Raw genomic sequence first — 26,494 nt, 5'->3', positions numbered from 1 at the left:
CGTTTATAGAGCACTTTATTGTGTATTGCTGTACACCCACATTAACTGTGTTCATGTTCATGTTAATTCACAGTACATAAACTAATGTTAAAAGATACTAATTTACCTTTTAATAATATATGAATCCTTTTTATTTAATTATTGTTCATGTTAACTAATATAGTTAATATTAACAAATTAAACTGGATGGCAAAAATTTATATGGTGCGTTTGTGTCTGTGTGTTGATTTTAAAGTTTAACCCTTTAAATTCAGTAAACTTTAAATCCAAACTGGCTGAGGGTTACTGTGAATGCATGTGCCAACTGGGCACCGTTTTCCTAATTGATTCTTAGTTATGTAGCGCTTAAAAGTGATGTCTTATAACAGGAGTCACCAGCAAAGCAATATCCACACACAAATTGTACAGATAGGTTACGATGACATTTAAGCAGAAATGGTGGACGTAAAGCAAGCAATAATAACATTTTGTTATCATCATGAATTACATGTTCTTATCATCATCATCAGAATATAGGGAAAATGTAGCATATTGGTTCACAGTTGGCATTATCTGAAGTCCTTGCAGGGGGTTAGGTTTATAGCAAACTACTTCTAGAGATTTAATGATATCAACATTATATTTGGTCAGTCTGATCTAGAGGCCTTAGAGATGTTAAATTGTGAAGATCTTGAGTTTTCGGTAAAGGGCGTGTCTGTGGCGGCGTGACAAAATTTGATTTTTCGCCATGGACATGGAAGTTGTTATAACTCAGCCATAAAATGTCTAATCTGCCTCAAACTTCACAGGTTTGGTAAGAGTCCTGGCCTGAAGACACCAAAAGGCCAATATTCAAATATTATCATAGCGCCACCTGTTGGCAGCAGGATATATCATATCTTTTACTAACTCAAACATACCAAGGTCAATCTGCACCAAACTTCATATGTTTGATAAAAGTGCTGGCCTGAACACATCTACATGCCAATAATCAGTTATAGGCATAGCGCCACCAGCAGGCAGCAGGAAGTCTGGCACATTTAAATGACTTATGACATATTTCTCCTACATTTACTGTATTAAAAGCATACTGCCCACCGTTTGCTGTTTCGTAAAGCCACCGGTCGGCGGTGGGCCCTGATGCGAGGGCCTGTTCATCGCTGCTTGCAGCTTTAATTGGACTTGTTTTGGACTGATTAAGAGAAACATGCCGTTCTAAAGCTTTTAAGTGCCAGGATAATTTTTAATATAACTCCGATTAGATTCGTCTGAAAAATGGAAGTCATGTACACCTACACTGTAAAAAGTTTTAACCAGTTTCAACTTAAAAACTTAATCAACTTAAGTCATTTCAACTCACAAGTTAAATCAACTCATTTTTTATTGTAATAAGTTAAAATGACTTGTAGTTTTAAGCTGATTTAACTTAAAATTTTAAGGCAGCTGCTGAACTTTAAGGTTGAACTGAAGGTTTTTTAGTTTAATCTGGTGAAAACTTTTTACAGTGTAGGATGCCTGAAGGGTGAGTAAATCATGGGCTAATTTAAAAACTGCTGTAAAAATGGTATATATACATCCAACACATCATGCTTGAAGCATTTGTTTTCTAACTATTTTTTTATAAGAATGTCAGTAATGCCTATAGTCCTGTCTTGCCTTTTGTCTTCTCCCCTGCAGCAATTATCCCTGTACAACTGAAGTTTTGCAGGCTGCCTTTGCACTTCCTTCGGATTCTGGCAATGATTTTGGCAACATTTCACATGGTGTCTTATTCTTCTTTCATGTCCGTGGTCTGCTGGTTCTTTTCATGTTCTGAATCTTTAGACATGCAGTTTTTGTCTTGTGTCTTTTGTATGTGTCTGTATGGTAGTTTGTGCAATTAGTATGTGCCTTTCTGTCTGCCAGTCAGTAATCCTCTCGTTATAAGCAGCTGTCTGAAGTGGTTCTTGGCTGTGGCCTCAGCTCTTTAAGATCTCACTCAAAACACTGGGCCTCATTCCAGACCCCCCACACTAGACCCTAGGTTTAAGTTCAACAGTAGCCAAACCCCCAGGCCGAAAAACACTGCTATAGACCCTCGGTCTGCTGCTGCCAAATTTCTTGCTGTTTTCCACATGAGGCCTACATTGTGTATTTGTTTGTGAATTAATGAGCATGGAATCTGCGAGGGGAAGTGAGGGATTGCTGGTGTGTGTTACAGGATTATTAAGCTTTGTGAGGGTGGCCTTGGCATTCAGGGTCAAAGTGATTCAGCTGGTGATTTCATGCATCATTTCCACATGTAATTAAGTTTGATAATGTGATAGCGTAAAATATGAAATTCCACAGTGAAATGTATCCTCTCACTGTAAGATTTTTCAGCATTTAAGGTGTGGTCACGTTTACCTTTATTCGGTGAATTTACAGGGTCACTTCAATAGCACTTCCCTAAAGCAGATTGGTTTATTTGATTAATTTGTCAATTAATCTGACTTGATTATCTGATTTGATAAGCCAGTTTTTGTAGCATTGCAATCTCCTCATAATAAAATTTGACAAGCAGCACGAATACTTCAAAAGAACTTGAAGTTGTAGCCAGAAGGTGTTGAGAGACAAAATGTCTTATGTCAAGACCACAAATACACCAAAGTTTATATTTTCCAGATTCTTTGAGCAGTTTATCATCTGGTCTGAACCATTTTCCACCTTCTCTTCCAAAAATATAAAGAAGAGTAATGCTTTATTTATGTGATATTTGAGCTTCCTTCAGGACTGGGAGCACAAATGGCTCCTCTCTGTTCCGAGAAGAGGCTGCAAATGTTGAGCCACAGCGTAATTTGAAACTAGTTTTATCCCATCGCCCTGTTTTTAGATGCCGTTTATGGCTTGTTGGCTGAAAGCATCCACAAATCCATAACGTCTTCAGAGTCTCAGGATGACATATGTGCCATATTAATGACAGATAGACTTGTACTAGCCTATGGCTTTAGATATTCCTGTAGTACATGAAGTTCTTGAGACTTCACTATGAAACGGAAGCGTATGAAGAACATAATTTCTACAAGTCTTAGACTGCTTGAAACTCTGATGCAGGCAGCATTTTTAGTCTTCTTAGGTGTGCACCTAACACAAAGAAGATGCATTGTATCTTTAATGAAATTTAAAAAATGCATCATTTACTGAGAATGTAAACCCACAATGCACAAGAAGTTTAGTTAAAACTACAGATGGTAGTCAATCAGTACCGAGAGGTATCAGTAGTCATATCTATAATTATAATTAAAATGAACTATTTTGTATTAATATTTTTACCCAATATGCACAGTGTATCTTTATGCCTTTCAGTATTATCACTTAGTTAGCTTAGCTGCATGCTGATGACAAACTATTAAAAACAATTGTGAGTTGAGTTGTGCACTTTGCATGCAAAGCTCTATTTACATGAGAATGTTGCTACCAAATGTAGAGCGTTCCAAATCGATCACTTATTAGGTTCCAATTCAGTTAGGATGCTGTCTTGGAAGCTAGCTGCTTGTGTAGACAGTTGACAACAGTGCAGCTCACTAAGTTCCTAGTATAAATCATACTCTCAAATCTATACGCACACATTGACAATAGAATCACCACTGGCTAGTAATTTTTTATTTTTAGTTTACCTGCCAGACTTTCCCAAACACACACAAGCACATTACAATTAGCTCCTAAAATGACACAGATTTTTTTCTGAAGATATGTGATATCACTGGAAAGCATCTGTTAATCAATTTTTTTTAAATAATTTGAATTAGAATATATAATGAAAAATATATAAATATATTAATTGTAGGGCCGGGACTTTAACGCGTTAATTTAGATTAATTAATTACACAAAAATAACGCGTTAATTTTTTTTAACGCATTTTAATCGCACTTAGTTTTGCACCGCGGAACGTTTCTCACTGGATGAGATTCCGCGGACCGATTATACTGGAGCACCAACTAGCGTTCAGGTTCAGACAAGCTGCGTCCGTCCTAAATAGTATTGTATGTCCCAAATCGTAGTATGTTTAAAAAGGTATTCCAAAGATTCCCGGATGGTCTACTACTTAACGATCAATGCACACTCTTAACGGCTAATATTGCCCGCAACACACTGCGCCGTGAACGAGGATTCGATTAGAACTACAAACACGCATAAAAAGTGTTAAAAAACTACAAACATGGAGGATATCCGCGACCAACGGACAGGTAGAGAAAGGGGTTTAAGTGATAAATAATCAGTGTGTAACCTGATAAAAAGTATTTTTTAAATGTTATCCGCGTTATATTCCATGTGCAGCAACATTTATAATGATAGGTTTGGTCATTAACGTTTAAATGCATAATTAAGCAAACACAAGAGCAGAGTTCTCGGCATGAAAGACAAGTTAAAGAACGTGCCTCTTGCTACATTTGATGGCAATATTGCACCGGTCTGTTGGACTTGGTTGAACAAAAATAAACAATATTTTGTTGCTTAAGCTTATGTATTCAGTCATTATTCAATGGTATACTAAAAATCCATGTAAAAATCTTAATTCTCACTGTTCTCAGGTCAAATATTTATATGCGATTAAAATGCGATTAATTTCGATTAATTAATTACAAAGCCTCTAATTAATTAGATTAAATTTTTTAATCGAGTCCCGGCCCTAATTAATTGATGTTATTGCATTGGTCATTTAAAGGATTAGTTCACTTCCAGAAACAATTCCTGATACTCACCCCCATGTCAACCGAAAAGAAAAGGAATTAAGGTTTTTGAGGAAAACATTCCAGGATGTTTCTCTATATAGTGGACTTCAATGGGGATCAACAGGTTGAAGGTCCAAATTGCAGTTTCAATGCCGCTTCAAAGGGCTCTACACGATCCCAGTCGAGAAATAAGGTATTTTCTAGCTAAACGATTTCTTAAATTAAAATTGATACTTTTTAACCACAAATGCTCATCTTGCACTACGCACATTCCGTTAACAAGTATATACATTATTTTTTTTATTTTACTTTTTTTTTTTTTTTTTTTTTTTTTTTTTTTTTTAGAAAATGAGAAATTTAGAAATGGTTGTTTTGCTAGAACCTTATTCCTCAGCTGGGATTGTGTAAAGCCCTTTGAAGCTGCATCGAAACTGCAGCTTGGACCTTCAACCCGTTGGCCACCATTTAAGAAAAATCCTGCAATGTTTTCCTTAACCTTAATTTCTAAGGTAACTGAAACTTCAAAGATCCAAATATGTTATAAAGCTGACAACATCAAGCTGTCCTTAATCCAAGTGTTGTAAAGAGATCCAATTGTTGAACAGACGTTTAGCTGTATAATTTAGTGATATTTTGCAGATTGTTCTTTAGCATGACCTATTTCTTAGCTGGACTTCTTTAGTTTGTATGATGTGCACTTGTGGATAGACACTACAGTTCTACAGTCTGTTCTCTTATTTAAAGTCTACAAATAAACATACTGTAGTTTTTTTTGTGTGCGATCACACAGAGAAAGCATCATGAGACCAAAGGGTTGTAAATACTGGACACATGCCCACTAATGGTCCTCTGGTTATGCATTTGAATACAGTTTAGGATTTGAATGAGCCAAGTTGTTTGTTTGTTTACTGAACTTTTCAGAGAAATTTGATGTTTTAAAGTCGACATTTATACCTAATAGTTTGCAGGTGTGTTTGTGTGTGTTGGTTTGTGACTGACAAACACTATAGGATTCATTTTAGTACAGTCACTGACAAACATGCACTTGTTTTAATAATCGTCCTTTATTTTTGTTCAGAAACAACTATTGTGTGAGAAAGTGATCAGTTGATTTGTTGTCATGCCCTTTCTGTTTTTACTGTTCTTCTGGTTCATTCTTGCCAGGTGCATGCAAAAAATGCACTCCTTTTATGCGTCTCAGACAAAGGGACTCTCTATTGTATTATAAATACCTGAAAGGGTTATAGGAGTTGATGTGGATGGCAAACAATGAGTATGTGCTTGCCCCTGCTATTCAAGTTCTTTGCAAATCAAAGCCTTGCTCTAAGGCCTGTTCACACTAAGAACAATAGCTTTAACTATATTAACGTGCACACCAATCTATGATAACATCCTGTGTGTATTAGAAAAGCATGCTGCAGTTATGTCCTCTGCAACTGTATGAAGTGTGTATTTCTGTGACTATTTTTGAGCATCCCAACAGTTAAGTGAGTAAAATTACAGTGCATAGTACACTTGCATTTGCTGACATGAAGCAATCCGCTCTTTTCACAGAATTTCGTATCCGCTCACCAAACCTACATGCTATCAGAACAGATGTTAGTGGGGAGTGTGGGAAAAATACAGAAGCCATTTGCCTTATTAAAAGCCAGTGGCACCATCAGAATGATATTGAAACTGATATTTCAAGGCAAAACCAGGGGCGTACACTTATTTGGATGCAAAACAGGCCTGCATCTAACCCCCCGGCTAGCATGTTTTGGCTATTGCTGATGTAAGCACTGGAAGAGCATTCAGCAGCTTCTTACTTCCTGGTAAGCACCTTACTAACTGATTTCGCTAAATCCACTCCTGCTCTTTGAGAGAACAGATCTGATTGGATCAGTCTGGACAGATTTGGATTAGTCTTTGGCAGCTATTTAAGTTTCTTTTTGTGTGAATCTTCCAGGATAATTCCAGATCGTAAATGATCCGCTGTTCTGGGTGATTTTAAGTGTTATTACACACTGACCAGACGTGATTGTTCATGACTGTTCCTGAGTTTTGTGTCATGGTAAACTTTGCACGTCACACACTGGCTGTGTTGAGGGTTGTAATTCTTTAGTGTCTGGCTCTGGCTTAATGAGTTATTAAACTGAACTGTGACTTTCACTTTAGCTGGAAATGGGATGCTGGTGATCTTAAATTTCATATGAAGTTTACCTGTTGAAAGGGAAAGGATTCTTTCAGCTGATTGTGTAACCAGGTAGCTTTGGTTTGTAGACAGGACAAGGGAAAGGCCTGGCAGGGTTTCCCCAGTCGGATATCCGTTCACAGGGTTTAATCTCGTCAGGGCCCTTCATGGAGCGCTACAGTCATTAATACATGCAGCCACACAAACACAGGAAATCTATCTCTATAGGTGCCTCATGGGTGCTGAGGTAATTTCAGGACGCTCAAGCAATCAAGTCTCGGGTAACAACAGCACAGGCAACAAAAGGCATGATTTGTGAGCGTTAAGGCCCGTTCACACCAAGAACGATATACAGTGCCTTGCGAAATTATTCACACCCCTTCATTTTTTTTCACATTTTGTTATGTTGCTGCCTTATGTTAAACTACTTTAAATTACTTTTTTTCCCACATCAATCTACACTCCCTACTCCATAATGGCAAAGCAAAAAATAGGTTTTTAACATTTGTGCAAATTTATTAAAAAAAAAACTGAAAAGATCCGGTTTCATAAGTATTCATACACTTTTCTGGGACACTCGAAATTCAGCTCAGGAGCATTCATATTGCTTCTTGATGTTACTACACTTCGAGAGGAGTTTAACTGTGGCAAATTCATTTGAATGAGTATGATTTATAATAAATCAATTTGTAAAATTTACACTCCTTACACCATAATAATGACAAAGCAAAAACCAGATTTGCAAATTTTACAAATTTATTCAAAATAAAACACTGAAATAAGTACATTGCATAAGTATTCATACCCTTAACTCAGTACATAGTTGAAGCACCTTTACAGCTTCAAGTCTTTTGGGGTATGATGTGACAAGCTTTGCAAATCTGCATTTGGCAATTATCTGCCATTCTTTGCCTCACCTTTTCACCTCTCAAGCTCTGTCAGCTTGGATGGGGGCTGGCAGACATTTTCTAGAGTCTTAGTTGTTCCAATCGTCTTCCATTATGGATAATAGAGGCTACATGCTTCTGTGAACCTTCAATGCAGCAGATTTTTTTCTGAACTCTTCCCTAGATCATTGCCTTAACGCAAGTCTGTCACTGAGCTCTACAGGCAGTTATCTTGACCTCAGGACTTGGTTTTTGCTCTGATATGCATTTTCAGCTGTTAGACTTTTTCTGAGAGGTGTGTGCCTTTCTAAATCATACTCATTCAAATGAATTTGCCACTGTTTAACTCCACTCGAAGTGTAGTAACATCTAGAAGCAATATGAATGCTCCTGAGCTAAATTTTGAGTGTCCCAGAAAAGGATCTGAATGCAACGGGATCTTTTCAGTTTTTTATTTTTAATAAATTTGCACAAATGTTAAAAACCTATTTTTTGCTTTGCCATTATGGAGTAGGGAGTGTAGATTGATGTGGGGAAAAAAGTCATTTAAAGTAGTTTAGTACAAGGCAGCAACATAACAAAATGTGAAAAAAATGAAGGGGTATGAATAATTTCTCAAGGCACTGTATTAAAGATAACTATAAAGTATGCATAATAAATGTATTTTTATTGTAAGTATGCACTGCAGTTTTCTTTAAAGCAGGATTTAATTCTAACTGGCCTTCAAAGTTTTTTTTTTTTTTAGCATTTATTCAAAAGAAGTAATTTATAAAAAATCATTCTGAAAGTGATCCAACAATATCATTCCTCTGTGCTATAATTATCGTCCTTGGTGTGAAGGGCCTTTAAAAGAACACTGAAGAACAATATATATAAATGGTCGAGAGTTTTTCTCTCTCTGTCTTTACAGTGCGTTATTCACGCACATTCAAAGAAAAGAGAGCGAATGAGTTTTACATGCTACACAGAATTGATGCGCTACATGTAAATGTTTTTCTTTCTCAAGTTTTCCTGTCAAAATAACTGAGTTTGTTTAGAGTTACCCAGCGTTAAAAACAAGTAGAAGCCAATGGCAGTTTCTTCAGTAGTGGGCAGTAATATCGCACATCATGTGGCAATCCCATTGGCTAAATGCTCATCTATTATCATCAATGTTCTGATTTCAGCAAATTAGTTTTAGCAAACACAGACAACATGATGAATAATAGGCCTAATTAACCCAGCATCTCTTTTGACCTTAGCACATTTTGTATTGTTATTAGTAAAATGTTTTATTGTTGTTGTTATTGTTATTAGTAGTAGTATCATTATCTTATCAGAATTAATGTTATATGAGAGATAAGGCCTGGCAAGGAAGCTTAAGAAAATTATTAGCCAATGGATGTGCATAGAGGGTTGCAATTAGTGGTGGGCCGTTATCGGTGTTAACGTGCTGCGTTAACGTGAGACTCTTATCGTGCGATAAAAAAAATATCGCCGTTAATCTATTCTCAAAGTTGGGTTGGGAGCTGGGTCTAAACTACGTAAGATATGATGACTTTCACCTTGATATTTTAGCGCGGATGATGTATACTAGTCTAATTGCACTGTAGGGGGCGAGAACGAGTCTTCAACTTCTGTGAAATTACCACATCAAATGAGACGTGCAAACATGGATGCAGCTATGAAGCCGCTTCAGGGCAGGTGCGTGCGTTGCTAGACACTTTTTACTGCGGCACGCGCCCCAGTGAAAATCTGCTGTGCCCCAGTAAAATCTCAAGTTTGAGTTATAATGTACTTTGATAATGCCGATATAAAGACATTAAACTATATGCAACAACTGAACTGACGCTTCTAAAAGCAACGCAGTTTAATGGAAGACTATGCACGCAGAAATCCATTCCCGTGCGCGTCTGTGTATTTAACGGCAACGAGCACGTCGTGCAGCCTTTTGCGCAGAAGTACTTGGTTACACAAGTTTGTATAGGTAATTATGTTGTAAATGCAATTGTCAAGCAGTTTGTGATGCATTTTGGAAACAGGAGATGAGCGCCTGATCTAATGCGCCACCTGGCCCGTTCTCGAAGACTTACTTTTAGTCATTATTTGGGTAGCACACATATTCTGAATGCCTTCAGCAGAATTCAAATTAGCCATTTTAATCTAGATTAATCTAGATTAATTCCAAGATTTAATCTAGATTAATCTAGATTAAAAAAATTAATCTATGCCCACCCCTAGTTGCAATGTATCATTTATTTGGAATGTTTGTGCAATACATTTAAAAATAGCTTAAAATACCCTTACATGGTTGCAATTTGCTGCTGCTGTGCTTCTGTCAGACATAATAAGTTATATTCTATGCACTATTATACTAGTTAGCAATAGGGCTGGGTAAAAAAAATAAAATAATAATAATAGATTTCTTTATTTTAATCAATTCTCATTTTTGCAAACCGATATTGATTCTTAAATCCCAAGAATCGATTTGTCTAACCTCTTTTCAGTTAATGAACGGAACATTGTAGCATGCCTCCCATCTAATAAATCACGATAAGCTTTGTGCTTAGTTACTTTTGATATGAAACTAAGTCTCAGATTTCAAATTCTGTTCATTTTATTACGATATTCAAACAATAAATGCCTTTTTGGCGCTGCTTAATGTAAAGTGACAGATCGCTGTAACGCCTCAGTTTAAGAGAAGCATCAGCACAAAGCACACGTGAACTGATCATCTCCTCTGCTTTATCCAGTTTCATTTTGAAATAAACATGAATGAACATCCAAAGGTATGTTAAAAGAGAGTACAACTTACTGAAATCTGTATCTGTCTCATGTGTCATGTAACGTCACATTTACAAATATTATTAAATTTATTATTTTATTATTTATTATTAAATTTATAAAACATTTTTATGACATCCACCATTTATGTTTATATAATGCAAAAAAAACAAGTTTGAGTGGAAATATAATTATGTAATTGTAACTCTATTATTACATTTTTATGACATCCACCATTTATGTTTATATAATGCAAAAAAAAAAAAAGTTTGAGTGGAAATATAATTATGTAATTGTAACTCTATTATTATAATACAATGCATTGAGTGTAATTTAAGCGTTTGAATACAAATCAGTTAATTTGAACGTTTAATATTATAGTAATCTACTGACTCTCATGTGTATTTTGCAGCATAAGAGAATTTTTTTTCCTCAAAAAATGGCCATGTACTGTACCTGATGTATATCTAAAATAGTCAATATTGAATGGGAAATTTAATCGAATCGTAAGCTTGTGAATCAGAATTGAATCGAATTGTCAAATTTGTGTCAAAACTCAGCTGTAGTTAGCAGTATTGCCCCTAAGTCTGTTTTATTGGTTGCAATTCTGAACTTAGTTAATTTCTGAGCTGTTCTTGTAGTGATTCAACCCAGATAAGAGTTTTAAAGCATCAACCAGCGATGTCAAATGAGCTGTGAGTAAACTGTGATTCTAATTCCACAGAGTGATCTCTTTACTTTCCATTGAGGTGTGAAGTATGCACTCTATGGGGCATGCTGAGCTCTGAATATCCCTTTACACCTACAACAAGATTAGTGTTCCCCTCACACTCTTTGCTTGTTTTGACCATGTAAAGGCATCACTCCTACAGTAGTAAACATAGCAGCCTTGATTGTAACACACCTTGCCAGATTCTTCTGTTAGACCTGTTTAACGGTGTTTTCACACTGGGTTCAATTGTTTGGTCTAAAGCGGAACTTAATTCAACTCATTCTGCTCTTGCTGGTCTCTTTTCACATTATAACTTTGAGTTTAAATGCCAGTAAGTTTGCCACCATGAATACTAGTGACTCACAGCTGCAACAAAGGTTATGACTCAAAACTAGATGATCATATCTTTAGTGTTACCAACTGAATCATGTTAAGTTCACACCAACCATACTCAGATTTGTCTCTGAACCAAAAAGCTCTAAGTTGTGGGTTTCCTAAATGTTCTAGAGGTTTATTGGCACCAAACGCCACATGCACATGTCGAGAAGAAAGGCATGAATGTGTTGGTGGTGTAATGATAGCATGGGTGTGAGGAAGGCCAGGACCTTTGATCAGTGGACAAGGATAAATTGCTACATGACACTGCTGTACTTGAGCTTAAAACAGATCAAAATCAATAGAAATGAGAGAATGCAGATAGGAGAGGGTGGCGAGGGAGGGAAAGGAAATGAAGCTGAAGAGAAGCTTTGATTGTGTTACACTCTTCCACTCAGATTTGGGTGAGTAGTTCTCATTCAAAAAAAAGAGACAGCGGCCCTGAAACTCTCTGCAGCCAGTGCTCGCTTTGTTTAAACCTCTCTGAAACAAAGAGGTCCATTGTAAAGAAGGGGGACTAACACACACACACACACACACACATCTATTGCTCCCTTTCTTTCTCATAGTTTAAACAATGAGGCTCTCAAATAGTCACCTCATAAGAGCGCACTACTGTAGACTGCTGTCCCGGTTTACAACGTCAGAGAGGTTATGTTGCTGTTTTGACCTCATTTATGCGTTCTGAACTATTGTGGGCTTTTCCCATGGCACATGAGTGCTGAGTTCCAGTTTAACTCCTCAGAGGGTCTGAAACTAAATTGCATTCCTCTTTTACTGTGGACCAGTTTATTGTTGAGCACAGCTATGATAGAAAGCTTGTAGATGCCATCATTTTCATTTCATTTTAAGGTAGCTAAAGTGTATCTTCAACTTCTTTGGTCCCACGATTCTGAGAATTTCTAAAATCAACATGATATCAAAATCGCTGCTTGCTTATGTTTGTAGTACGTCTTACTGATTTGTGATGATCGTTGCATGTTATTCGGAAGAAGACGGAAGAGTTTATTTATTTATTTTTTGTCTGGCATGGCGTCACCAACCTTATTATTGGGTTGCTTGTTGACTGTTGTTGAACCACCTCTTTACTGTGTGTGTCAGTTTAGAGCTAGGTGACTAGTCACCAGACATCTTGTCTGATCTTGCTCAATTATTTGGAAACTGTATGTTGTTGTTGAGTGGTATCTCCCTCTCTCACACATACACTTGCAACCAGACTCGAGTTTTGGTGTTTCTAAAAACAGCTGTTGGCTTTAGTTCAGATGCACTAATGTTTGTTCCATATGAAGTGCCGCTGAACTGCTAAAAAAGGCCAATCCAGGAACTCAATAAACTGCTAAAAAGGTAGAGATCGATGTCTGATGGCTTTGGCCTAATCACCTGCTAATACTGAAATGACACACTGTACACCTATTCAGTGTTTTTTTTTTTTTTAAGGTAAGAGTGACTGAAATTATAAGAGCAATTTTTATAGCCTATTATCATTTATAAACAACTTTTCGGTACAGACACTTGAAGGATTACTCCACTTCCAGAATAAAATTTCCTAAAAAATTTCCTCACCCCAATGTCATAGAAGATTTTTAATGTTTTTCTTTCTTCAGTCGCAAAAAAGGAAGGGAGGAAAACATTCCAGGGCTCTCATTTATCAACAGTGCGTACGCACAAGTGTATGCGTAAGAACAGTTTCACACAAAGTGTGGGATCTACCAACTTGGACTTATATGTAGGAATATGTGTACCGAAGGACAAAATATAGAATCTTTTCAACCCACTGTTGATAAATGAGGCCCCATATAGTGGACTTCAATGATGCTCTGCAGTTTCAATGCAGTTTCAAAGGGCTCTACACGATCCCAGCCGAGGAATAAGGTTCTTATCTAGGAAAACAATTAGTCATTTACAAAAAAAATAAAATAAATAATATATATATATATTTTTAACCACAAATGCTCAACTTTGGCCTGCGTACTCTGTGCACTCTGGTTCAAGATAGTTGGGGTATGTCGAATCTCATTTTCTACTCCAACTTCAAAATCATCCTACATTGCTGTTTTACCTTTTTTTTGTAAAAGGTGTTTGGTCTCCTTTGCACGTTCACTTTGTAAACCCTGGGTCGGTACTTCTGCAGCAATGTAGGACAATTTTGAAATTGGAGGAGAAAAGATGGGTGTTTTTCGACAAAGTATTGGTTGGCTCAGTATTTGCTTTAAGTCAATAAAACAATCAATGATATGACTTTTTTCATTGTACAGTAAATTTTATTTCACAATAATGATATACATCTTAATATAGGTGTTTTTTTAATAAGAACAAAGAAGCAATTACAATGTAACAATGTAAAATAAAGATACACATTAAATAAAACAAGTTTTTTTTTTTTTAACTAGGTCTATTGAACGTATAGTAAAAAGTCCTGATCTCATTAAGAAAACGTACCTGTGGGAACTTTTTACGAGACACAAAATACATACCAATAAGTACATATCACTGCAGTTTCCAACAGAAATGTCCACTGAGTGGCAGTAAAAGAGTAAACAGATGAATGTACATATGGTGCATTTTATGTGGCATTGGTTTTGCATGTGTCCCCGCAGTTCTGACTTGAAATGTCTGTTGAGTGACGGTATAACTCTAATGCTCCTTGACATTTTAAAATAATAATAATAATAATCTGCACTACACCTAAACCAACATAGTATGAACAGAAGCGAATGTGACGTAAAAACGCACTCGCAAGCATGTCATTTTAGCTTGTTTTTCGATCTCTCATATCTTGCAGCTCTTTCAACATGACTCATGTTTTTCACGGGATTCGTACCCAAGGATTCCACATCCTAAGTCCATTTCCATGCCTGCTGGGCTACCGAGCAAGCTTATGTCCGGTGTTGTCCATTTTCGACCCCCTGCCAAATTATTACCCCCTCTTATTGAAATTGCTACATGATTGCCTATTCCTAACCCTTCCTCCACACCTCAACCCTAAACCTACTAATTCTACTAATTCCCGGGGGTCAACACCGGGAAGCGAAACATATGGAGCTGTAATCATAACTGTCTACGAAAATGATTACAAATGCTTGCTCTCGTGTTCATTTCTGTTGGAAACTGCAGTGATATGTACTTATTGGTACATATTTTGCGTCTTGCGAAAAAGTTACTACTAGAGGTACATTTTCATCGAAGTGTAAAACTAATAGTTTGCACACCAAAAGCGAATTCAACTATTCACAGGTGTAGATTACATATAAAGTCAATTGCCAAGAAAAAAATTTACTTGAGCGGAAAATTTGCATGACTTTATAATTAAAGTGAGGTTCATTTTTCTGCTGATTATCTAGAGAAAATGTGATAGCCTGAAAATTGAGTCTGTTCTGTCCTAAATAAAAATTAGACTCAGTAAATAAACAAGTCTCTACTGCTATCTGCTTCTTACAGTGTGTCTGTTCACAGCTGTGAAAGTTTACTGGAACCCCTCTCACAGACCAGACTACAAATGTGTGCAAAATTCACATGGCATTGAATTGTGAGATTAAATGTTTCCTTTCCCTTCAGATTTAAAGTATTTTCTTTTCACCTCTCTCTTTTTACAACCACAGTAACCATAGAAAGTCTGTATAGTTACGGAAGTTTAATGACTTTTTAGATGGTTCCTGTTAAAATCAACTTTGACAGTTGTATTGAGAAGAGTGGTGCAAGCCTGTTCCTGGCTAGATGTTTGTCTTTATGGGATACTTTGAGGAATGCCTGCATTGAGTTCTCTTCATTGCCCCTCAGGAAAAGGAGGCCAGTGCTGGTAGAGTTAAATAACCATTTGAATTTCTGTGGTCCATGTGTAATGCAGTGTCGTTGTCTATTTTTGTGTCTGCCATCTACGGTGTTGTTCTGAAAGTTGTGACTTTAATAGCATAGCAGTGTTCTTCAGTGTAAAATAATAATCTTTAATATTAATTAATAGCATTAATTATTTGTTTCATATTTGATTTTTCTATTTCAACATTTAACCATATGAGTTTTTTTTCTTTTAGCATTTTAATTTAGATTGGATTGGAAGAGTTTGGATTATTATAATATATTAATTCAAATACTTAACATTATTTGTGGAGGCCCTCTATTGAGTCCTGCCCCCTGGTTATGGACCGCTGCTCTAGACAATTTATTAAAACCCCGGAACTGAAGAGAACTGTTTGCTGTTTGTTCGTAGATAAAACGTAATAAACAAGATTTAATGTAGAAGGAGTTGTAAAGAAGTAATGTAGAGCCAAACTTTGATGTCGAACTTGAGTTTAAAAATATAGAGCTTTGTGTTTTATTTATCTCATGGATCATCTCATCGATCAGAGAGAGGGTCTTACATTCATCCCAAGAAAGCGCTCTGGACGGCCTGCTGCCATTGTTTGTTTTCATACTAAGTGGCTTAGCTTGTGGATTAGCCTGAGGACTCTTGTGTGTGTGATGAGAAATGACTGTTGAGAGCATGACATGCATGTACACTCTCTTTTTTCATTTTTTCATTTAGTACTGCCCTTCAGAAGCTACAGAAGATACTTACATGTTCCCCAAAGGAAAAAAATAAGACGCATTTCCCTGATCTTCAAATTCAAAAAGTTTTCACCCCCAGCTCTTAATGCAATGTTACCTCAGTGTGAAAAGATGGATCTCAAAATCATATAATCATTGTCAAAAAGGGTACAAATACACAAACATGCTGAAAAACTAAAACACTTGTGGGATCTAAAGGATTTTTCTGATAAACAGTGGACAGTTTAACTGTTCATACAAACAAGGGACTGATGAACAACCATCACTAAACGAAACAAAAAAAAAAAAACACAGCTTTGGATCTTTCAGGTAACACCACAGTATTAAGAATAAAGCGTATGTAAACTTTTGAACTGGGCATTTTTTTATAAATTCAACAATTATTGTTACTTTTGGACTGTATGTAAACATCTATGTGAAAAATCTTATTCAGGTCAGTACTAAATAAAAAATAACATGCATTTTATATGATCCGTTAACATTTTGCAAATTCTGCAAGGTGTATACTTTTGACTTCAACTGTACACAGATGGCAATGTGTGCTGTTCAGGTCTTACCTTAATCAACACTCGCATTGAACAAAGTGTACAGTCTTGGCCAAAAGTTTTGAGAATTACATAAATATTGGAAATTGGAAAAGTTGCTGCTTAAGTTTTTATAATAGCAATTTGCACATACTCCAGAATGTTACGAAGAGTGATCAGATGAATTGCATAGTCCTTCTTTGCCATGAAAATTAACTTAATCCCGAAAAAACTTTCCACTGCATTGTTAAGAAGGCTTCAGGGCGTCCAAGAAAGTCCAGCAAGCGCCAGGATCGTCTCCTAAAGAGGATTCAGCTGCGGGATCGGAGTGCCACCAGTGCAGAGCTTGCTCAGGAATGGCAGCAGGCAGGTGTAAGCGCATCTGCACGCACAGTGAGGCCAAGACTTTTGGAAGATGGCCTGGTGTCAAGAAGGGCAGCAAAGAAGCCACTTCTCTCCAAAAAAAACATCAGGGACAGATTGATCTTCTGCAAAAAGTATGGCGAATGGACTGCTGAGGACTGGGGCAAAGTCATATTCTCCAATGAAGCCTCTTTCCGATTGTTTGGGGCATCTGGAAAAAGGCTTGTCCGGAGAAGAAAAGGTGAGCGCTACCATCAGTCCTGTGTCATGCCAACAGTAAAGCATCCTGAGACCATTCATGTGTGGGGTTGTTTCTCATCCAAGGGAGTGGGCTCACTCACAATGTTGCCCAAAAACACAGCCATAAATAAAGAATGGTACCAAAACACCCTCCAACAGCAACTTCTTCCAACAATCCAACAACAGTTTGGTGAAGAACAATACATTTTCAGCACGATGGAGCACCGTGCCATAAGGCAAAAGTGATAACTAAGTGGCTCGGGGACCAAAACGTTGACATTTTGGGTCCATGGCCTGGAAACTCCCCAGATCTTAAAACTTGTGGTCAATCCTGAAGAGGCGGTCAGGATTTGGCCCAGAAGTTGATTGAGAGCATGCCCAGTCGAATTGCAGAGGTCCTGAAAAAGAAGGGCCAACACTGCAAATACTGACTCTTTGCATAAATGTCATGTAATTGTCGATAAAAACCTTTAAAACGTATGAAGTGCTTGTAATTACATTTCAGTACATCACAGAAACAACTGAAACAAAGATCTAAAAGCAGTTTAGCAGCAAACTTTGTGAAAACTAATATTTGTGTCATTCTCAAAACTTTTGGCCACGACTGTACAAAGAGTGGCTGGTTTGTCCACTCTTTTTTTTATAACTACTTTTGTATTAGGAAGCCATAATGTGTATCTATCAACAGAAACACATTAGCTGAACTCTGTTTTACATGTTGTTGTTTTTTAACAAATCATATTATAGATTTAAGCTGAAGTGCAAGTGAGTGCCGAATCACGGGTGGAGAATGGTACAGTTAGATTTTTTTTTTTTTTTTTTTAGAGAGAACCATTACACCCCTAATATTTATATAACTGTGGGCCTATAGTAATAAAAGGTCCAAAAGTTGTGTGTCAGCTCTACATTAGTCACAAAACAGCTGTAGAAATCCACTAATTCCATCCGTCCTGCTACTCCCTTGTGTTTCGTCCACACATGTCACAGCCATCTGTGTGTCTACCATCAAAATGATGCCCTGCCTTATGTTTGCTATGTTACAGCCCACATGTAAGCAGCATCTCAGTGTCTTACTGCTATAAGACACATTGAGTTGTGATTTTTCTCCAAAAAGACTTCTGTCAACAGCGGGATCCTGTTGTAACTTGCTTTCCACCTGCATGGCTTATTTATCAAATCATTACACAGCATGCTTGTGGTGCTAATTAGATGAGTGTGGAGTGTTTTAATAATCATTCAACGTAGCCGATTCAAGTCATTTTCACTCAATCACGTGGGTCATTGCTTCACTTTTAATGTTATTCAAACTCTCTCGGCAACTGTGGTGTTCCTTCAGCTTGTGTCTGTGCCGATCCACAGATGAATGAATAGAGTGAGCACTGATGTGTGGTGGGGTGGCAGAGTGCCTCTGGAAGCTGTCCTCCAAAAAGAGCCCTAAATAAATCATTCATCTCCTAATGACTCCACACAGCCTCTGAGAGCCCATAGAGACGCTCACATACAATACTCAAACAAACACCCCCAATCATCACCTTAATGGCTCTTACAATGCTCCAAATCTCAAATGCACCTTTGATGGCGCGCACACACACACACACACACACACACACACACACACACACACACACACACAGACACAGACACAGACACAGACACACACAGACACACAGAGACAGACAGACAGACAGACAGAGAGAGAGACGTGCGCAAAAAGGCCCAGTAGAAATGAACTTTGAGCTAGCTGAAACTATTGAACCGTTTCTTCGTTTAGACTTTGCATAACCTTCAATGTGTTTGTTTATTGAATAACTCAAAAGTGTTAGGTTTGGAAACAAGACAGTACATTCATGTATGCTGTCTAGAATGAGGTTTTGACTTTGACTTTGTATGAAAATGCTAACTTCTCTTCAACTATGTGCTGCACTTTTCTGTTTGAGTAGATGATTTGTAAATATAGCTACTATATCTCCACCTGGTGGTTACAGTATGTAAGCATATATTTTAGCTTTACAGGACTTGAACATTAAGGATTATTTTGCTGCTTTGGTTAAGTATTATAGAATTTACAAAAAAACAAACAAAATTCTTGCCTTGACAAAAATTCCACGGTGGCATTTTACAGTGTTGCTGTGCTGAAAATGCTAGCCTAATTTTAAATGTCTCTTTGCCTATCTTTTGGATATCAGATTGTGTTACGACTGAGAGAAAGTAAACACTTGTAGGAACTCGCTATTCTTGTTGTTCAGGTATGTGGGTTTGTATGCGTGGTTGTGTGTGTGTGTGTGTGTGTGTGTGCTAGTAGGCAGGTGTTAAGTTGTGGGCTGATACATGCAGCATGTGCAGACTGAATTAATGTGCGAAAGCAGATTTAGAAACATTAAAGCTGGTGTGAAACTTTTTGTTTTGTTGTTAAAGCACTTTTTTCTATCTTAGACAAGTCTTTTTTACATGTAATGAAAAAGTACTAATTATACATGCACTATAATGATTTGTATTCCTATTTATATTCTACTTATATAAATGGCTTAATCAGAATACTTCATACTTTTGATTTGTGTCAATAGTTAAAGGGATAGCTCACCCAAAAATTAAAATTCTGTCATTAATAACTCACCTCATGCTGTTCTAAACCCGTAAGACCTTCATTTGTCTTCGGAACACAAATTAAGATATTTTTTTATTAAATCCGAGAGGTTTCTGGCTTAGACAGCAAGGGTCCTACCACATTAAAAAAGTACCAAGAACATCAAAACAATCAAAAATAGTCAGTGGTTTAACCCTAATTTTATGAAGCCATGAGAATGCTTTTTGTTGCTTGAAAAAAAAACAAAAAAAACTAAAATAACAACTTTATTCAATAATTCTTGTCCTCTGCATCACCCTAGCGCAGGGTTCCTCAAATCTTACCCTGGAGGGCCAATCCACTACAGAGTTTAGCTCCAACCCTGATCAAACTCACCTACTTGTGATTCTCTAATGATCCTGAAGACCTTGACTAGCACGCTCAGGTGTGTTTGATTAGGGTTAGAGCTAAACTCTTCAGGAAAATGGATCTCGTGGGCCAGATTTGAGGATCCCTGCCCTAGCGTCATTTTTCGAGAGTAACACAACCATGAATTGTTAAAGTTTTTTTTTTTTTTTTTTTTTTTTTACTTTTTTTGGTGTACAAAAAGCATTCTCATAGCTTAACATAAACATAAAATTAACAGTGAACCACTGATGTCATATGCATTGTTTTACTGATGTTCTTGGTACCTTTCTGGACCTTGAACATTGTAGGACCCTTGCTGTCTATAAAGGATCAGAGAACTCTTGGATTTCATCAAAAATATCTTAATTTGTGTTCTGAAGACGAACAAAGGTCTTACAAGTTTAAAACGACACGAGGGTGAATAATTCATGACACAGGTTTCATTTTTGGGTGAGCTAACCCTTTAAAATTCTTGTTGCCAGCATAATGGTGTAAGATCTTCCACCAGTGGATAACTACCGAATGTAACCAGCCAACTACTGACCCCTTGAAGCCCAGCTTAGGAACAGATAAGCTCCTATCCAAGTGACTTCATTTTATTATAGTTTTAGCAGACACACACTCATAGTCAGTCTGCCTTATGATGCATTACTGGCGCGTGGCAATTTATTGTGTTCCCAGTGTTTCATTGTATGAAGTCAGGGAAGCGTTTTGTAGTTTTCCATATAAAACAGGTATGTGTGTTTTATGGATAAAGTTCTACTAGGCCTTTGTGACCTTCATGGCTGCTGCAGACCTGCTGTGAGCATGAGACAAACAGTGAGAAAGGTTGAAATGTTGTGTGTGAAAAACATAAAGATCAGTTTAAAGGATTAGTTGACTTCAGAATTGAAATTTCCTGATTTATTCACCACTATGTCATCCAAGATGTTCATGTCTTTCTTTCTTCAGTCGAAAAGGAATGAAGGTTTTTGAGGAAAACATTCCAGGATTTTTCTTCATATAGTGGACTTCAGTGATAAACGGGTTGAAGGTCCAAAATTGCAGTTTCAGTGCAGCTTCAAGGGCTCTACACGATCTCATCTGAGGAATAAGGGTCTTATCTAGCAAAGCTAGGCATTTTATTAAAAAAATCATTTTTAACCCACAAATGCTCGTCCCGCACTAGCTCTGCATTCACCACTTCACACATTATGTAGTCACGTTGAAAAGGTCATGTGAAGGTGGTAGGGTTGTGACGATGAGGAAATTTCCCCACCGGTTAATCGGCACGTGACAACACCGGTAATACCGGTATCACCGTGGAGTGGGGGTTTGCTCTTTTTTCTGCTATTAAATAGCTTATAAATGCGTGCGTATTATACTTTCACTTTCAGTTTTGCGGAAATTGGCAATTCGGCGTCAATTGTTTTAATGGACGACAACGAAACTACAAAAAAAAAAACAAAAAAAAAACAAAAACTTTGAACCCAAAATATTGCCAAACAGGTGCTTTTGGACACTAAATCGTCCGCCATTCTCTTTCTGTAAATTCGACTCCTCGCACAGATAATTAACACGGCCAATTCACCATCAGCAATCACACTCCGTAGGTATCCAAGCACTACAAGAGAATCCCTTTAAATAGCCAAGCAGTCTTACCTTCATCATCTCTTGTTTTCAGCATCCCTCTCCCTGGGCAGGGGGAGTGCCCCGGGCTTGGACAAACATGCTTAACTTTTACGCTGTTTATTATATGTAAGCGTGAACTCCTCACGTGATAAATGAAATATGACGCATTTTAGCTATGTTCAGTTTTTAATTATATTGCATGCTCTCGTCTTAAGTAAATTATTTAGAATGATATTTTCCGTTCAATTCAAATAAATATTTAATAAAAAAAAAAAAAAAAAAAAAAAAAAAAGTGGAGACGGTGTCACGGTGGAAAAGTGATGTCACCGGTGTTGCGTCTTAAAACCGGTAACACCGTCAACACCGTCTATCGTGGCAAGCCTAGAAGGTGGAAGTACCAACCCAAGATTTACAAAGCGATCATGCAAACGCCCTTTACTAAAAAAAAGGTAAAACCACTGATGTTGGACAATTTAGAAGTTGGATGAGAAAATGAAATGGAGTTTTTGCCCTACCAAACCTTTTTGCACTGAAGTACACAGACGAAAAACTAACTACGCATGACATGACCATGTGATTTGCATAATGTGTGAAGTCACAGAACTAGTGCAAGACGAGCATTTGTGGTTAAAAGTATATGCCTTTTTTTTTTTTTTTTTTTTTTTTTTAAAGAAAAATACATTGTTTTTCTCGATAAGACCCTTATTCCTTGGCAGGGATGCTGTAGAGCCCTGCATTGATACTGCAGTTTGGACCTTCAACCCGTTGATCCCCAGCGATGTCCAGTATATGTGACCCTAAACCACAAAACCAGTCATAAGTAGCACAGGTATATTTGTAGCAATAGCCAACAATACATTACATAATACATATGGGTCAAAATTATTGCTTTTTCTTTTATGCCAAAAATCAATAGGATATTAAGTAAAGATCATGTTCCATGAAGATATTTTGTAAATTTCCTACCGTAATTTTATCAACTTAGTAATTAGTAATATGCATTGACAAGAACTCAATTTGGACAACTTTTAAAGGCAATTTTCTCAATATTTTGATATTTTTTTTGCATCCTCAAATTCCAGATTTTCAAATAGTTGTATCTCGCCCAAATATTGTTCTTTCCTAACGAACCTTAGATCAATGGAAAGCTTATTTATTCAGCTAATGAAAATACCTTTATGACTGGTTTTGTTGTCCAGGGTTACATATGGAGAAAAATCCTGAAATGTTTTCCTCAAAAACCTTTTCGACTGAAGAAAGAAAGACATGAACGTCTTTGGTTTTTTGGGGCAAGTACATTATCAGAAGGTTTTATTTCAGGAGTAAACAAATCATTTGAAGATGCATGCTTTTCTAGGTGTGCATATTTATGTTTCTAAATATACATTCCACAAAATGCAGAATATACACAATATAGGTCTATTCAGATGACATTTCAGCTGTAAAAATGCAACCGATGAGTCAGCACAGCTGAATTTAGCCCCTACCTGCTTTTATTACAGTACTGACGTTGCACACGTTTCCAGTAGTCCTTTGTCATAATTCATTTTTCCCGTACATCAGCTTTAGAGCTTTAGAGGCTCATTCAATCCAACATAAATGCTGTAATTCTCTTGATTTACTGATCTATAAGAATCTTAATGCACCTCTAGATGATTCAATGATCTCCTGCTGCCCTTGATTTAGTGATTCACATATTCTATATAGCAGCGATGCTCATCTTAGAGCCTATATCAATAACCTATAATAATTACTCTAATTTTTATGCAAAAAGTCAATTTCTCTTGCGATCTGTGGGGAATGGGAAAACTGTATGCATGCCAGTAATAAAAGTAGCTTCAAGGCAAAATGACAATTTCTCTTTTGCCATATGCATAACACATTAATGTTCTGAGTTGAATCAACTTAGTTAAGCTCAACTGACAACAGTCTTGGCAAAATGTTGTTTGCCACAAAAAAGAAAATTAACTAAACCTTTGTAAGACCATTTTTCATCTTCGGAACACAAATTAAGATATTTTTGATGAAATCCGAGAGCTTTCAGACCCTACATAGACAGCAATGCACAAAAAGTGTTCATAGCTTCATAAAATTAAGGTTGAACCACTGATATCACATTGACTTTTTTAACAATGTCCTTGAACGTGTCAGTTGCGTTGCTGTCTATGCAGGGTCAGAAAGCTCTAAGACATGTAGTCCCTACTTCATCTTTTTTCCTCACCTTGCACTTGACTTATTGTGTACAAGTGCAAAAGTGTGTTAGTGGTTTGCCCATTCTTCCAGAAGCAGCAGAGCATTAATATTAGTCCAAGTGTTTTATTGACTGGAAGTCTAAATTTTTTTTTTCACTGTATGAAGTTTACAGACATATAAACACACTTGTGCACGTTGGACTAGCGTGGCGCGTGCTCTTAAAACAGCATGTGCACACCAATGACACGCCATGCGTTTAATAGCAACACGACTGCCATGAGTCAGTCACAGGCAGGAGTTACAAGACTACAGGGAGATACAATGATCGGCAGAGAAGGGTCAGCAGAGGAAGTTGAGAGTGGAGGATAATGTATCAAACAATAGAGAGGGCTTTTGAGCTTTTGTGTTTTTTGTATATTGTCTCTCTGAACTCTCTCTGATCTTGCGGGGGCTTGCGATGTGTGTAGCATCTGATCCCTACTGTGTCCTTGCCAATTATGCATGTGTGTTTTTCATTTTTCAAGTGTGTTAAATCACTTTACCTCTAAAACAAGTCTTTTTGCTCCTCTTTCCCTCTTCTGTCGTTTTTGGTTCAATTTGCAGATCCTCCTGATGGGTGCACTTTGTAAATTGCAATTAAATATAATGTGACCACTAGATGGCAGCAGTGTGCTTTACCTTTATCACAGTGGTATATGATTGAATCTCCAGCATACCTTTCATTGCAATCAGGTGTTTTTTTATTCTGTCATCTCCATACGGTTTCTTGTTCCGCAAACCTGATACTGTGTGATCTATATAGAGGCAGAGCAAGTATGGTTGCCCCCACCTTCCTCTTTCCATCTCTCAGTTTTTCATTTGTTCTTTCGGGCCACTGGTTACAGGTCTTTGGGGTGACATAAAGGTTTCAGGTGCTTTCGGGGCCGCAGCACGGATCAGGGCAGGCACAGGGCCCTGGACGGAAAAAGCAGAAATTGGAATTGATTTTAGGAACATTCGGGGCTAATGTATCTCTGTCTCTTTCTCATTCTGTTTCTTCCTCTGTTCCTTTGCCTCACATCCTCCATCTTTGATCTCATTAGATATTACAGAGTGAGCTTAGTGTGAAGGACTTATCCTTTTAATATAATCTTTTGTTATCTTTTAATAGATTCTGTCTTTTTTTTGTTTTTGTTTTTATAGATTTGCCAATGACATAACCAAGGATTTGCAGACTCTTCCTGGGGTCGAGTCGGCCAGCCCCAACGCTGCTGGATTTTGTGGTAACGTTGTGAAGTTGAAAGGAAACAGATTTGCCAGTCACCATGCCGGCCCTCTCCACAAGAACTGGCAGTGAGATAGGTACCTAATCTTATGCCTTATACCTCATTTTATGGCAATTAGGGTTTTCTTGTTTGGCTGAATGACAGCTTACGTTTAATAATTAAGATTATTGAATTTTCAATCACACATCTAACACCTTTCATCTCTTTATTTTTTTTTTTGTATGATTTTTAAATGTTTTTAAAAGAAGTCTATTATGCTCAACAACTTTTTTTTTTTTAATACAAAAAAATTATATTGTGAAATATTGTTACAACTGAATCTGAATATTTTTTAATATGTAATTTATTCAAAGCTGAATTTTCAGCAGCCAATACTTCTCAAGAAACGTTCTTAAAATGTATCAATTTTGAAAACGGTCGCGCTGCTTGAAAGTGCTTGAAGTACTTGAATTTGACTTTTTGCAATTTAAAGCCTGGAAAACCCTTAAAAATAGTGATTTTCCTGAAGAGGTCCTTGAAAGGAGCTTAATCCAGATTTAAATCAAGTCGTCGATTTAAATCGGAACCTTGGAGCGTGGATTGCGAATCATTTGATTTAGATCAGGACTTCAGAGCAGGTTCTCCAATCATTTGACTCAGATTGGGATTTCGAAGCAGGTTTGCAAATTATTTGATTCAGATCGGGACTTTAGTGCCGGTTAGCGAATTATTAGATCAAAAATTTGGAGCGGGTTAGCGAATCATTAGATCAGAATTTCTGAGTGGGTTTTCGAACCATTTGATTTATATCGGGACTTCGGAGCAGGTTTGCGAATCATTTGATTCAGAACAGGACTTCGGACCGGGTTCGCAAATCATTTGATCATAATTTCTGAGTGGGTTTGTGACTCATTTGATTCAGATCGGGACTTTAGTGCGGGTTAGCGAATCATTAGATCAGAATTTCTGAGTGGGTTTTCGAATCATTTGATTTATATCGGGACTTCGGAGCAGGTTTGCGAATCATTTGATCAGAATTTCGGAGTGTGTTTGTGACTCATTTGATTCAGATCGGGACTTTAGTGCGGGTTAGCGAATCATTAGATCAGAATTTCTGAGTGGGTTTTCGAATCATTTGATTCATATCGTGACTTCGGAGCGGGTTTGCAAATCATTTGATTCAGAACGGGACTTCGGAGTGGGTTCGCAAATCATTTGATCAGAT

General features: G+C 37.2%; 1 protein-coding gene across 1 annotated transcript in view; it reads left to right on the top strand.

The window, feature by feature from the left end:
* Positions 1–26,494, top strand: part of mpp7a (MAGUK p55 scaffold protein 7a) — a 164,846-nt gene that overhangs the window by 14,673 nt on the left and 123,679 nt on the right. Inside the window, exon 2 of the mRNA XM_073827878.1 lies at positions 25,208–25,366. Coding sequence (XP_073683979.1) covers positions 25,330–25,366 — 37 coding nt within the window. The 5' untranslated portion in view covers positions 25,208–25,329. The remainder of the gene's footprint in view (positions 1–25,207; positions 25,367–26,494) is intronic.

The sequence above is a fragment of the Garra rufa genome, chromosome 22 (genome assembly GCF_049309525.1).
Source record: "Garra rufa chromosome 22, GarRuf1.0, whole genome shotgun sequence".
In the NCBI taxonomy this organism is placed as follows: Eukaryota; Metazoa; Chordata; class Actinopteri; order Cypriniformes; family Cyprinidae; genus Garra; species Garra rufa.
The sequence above is the reverse complement of the archived record's forward strand: the minus strand, read 5'-3'. Positions and strand labels throughout refer to the sequence as shown.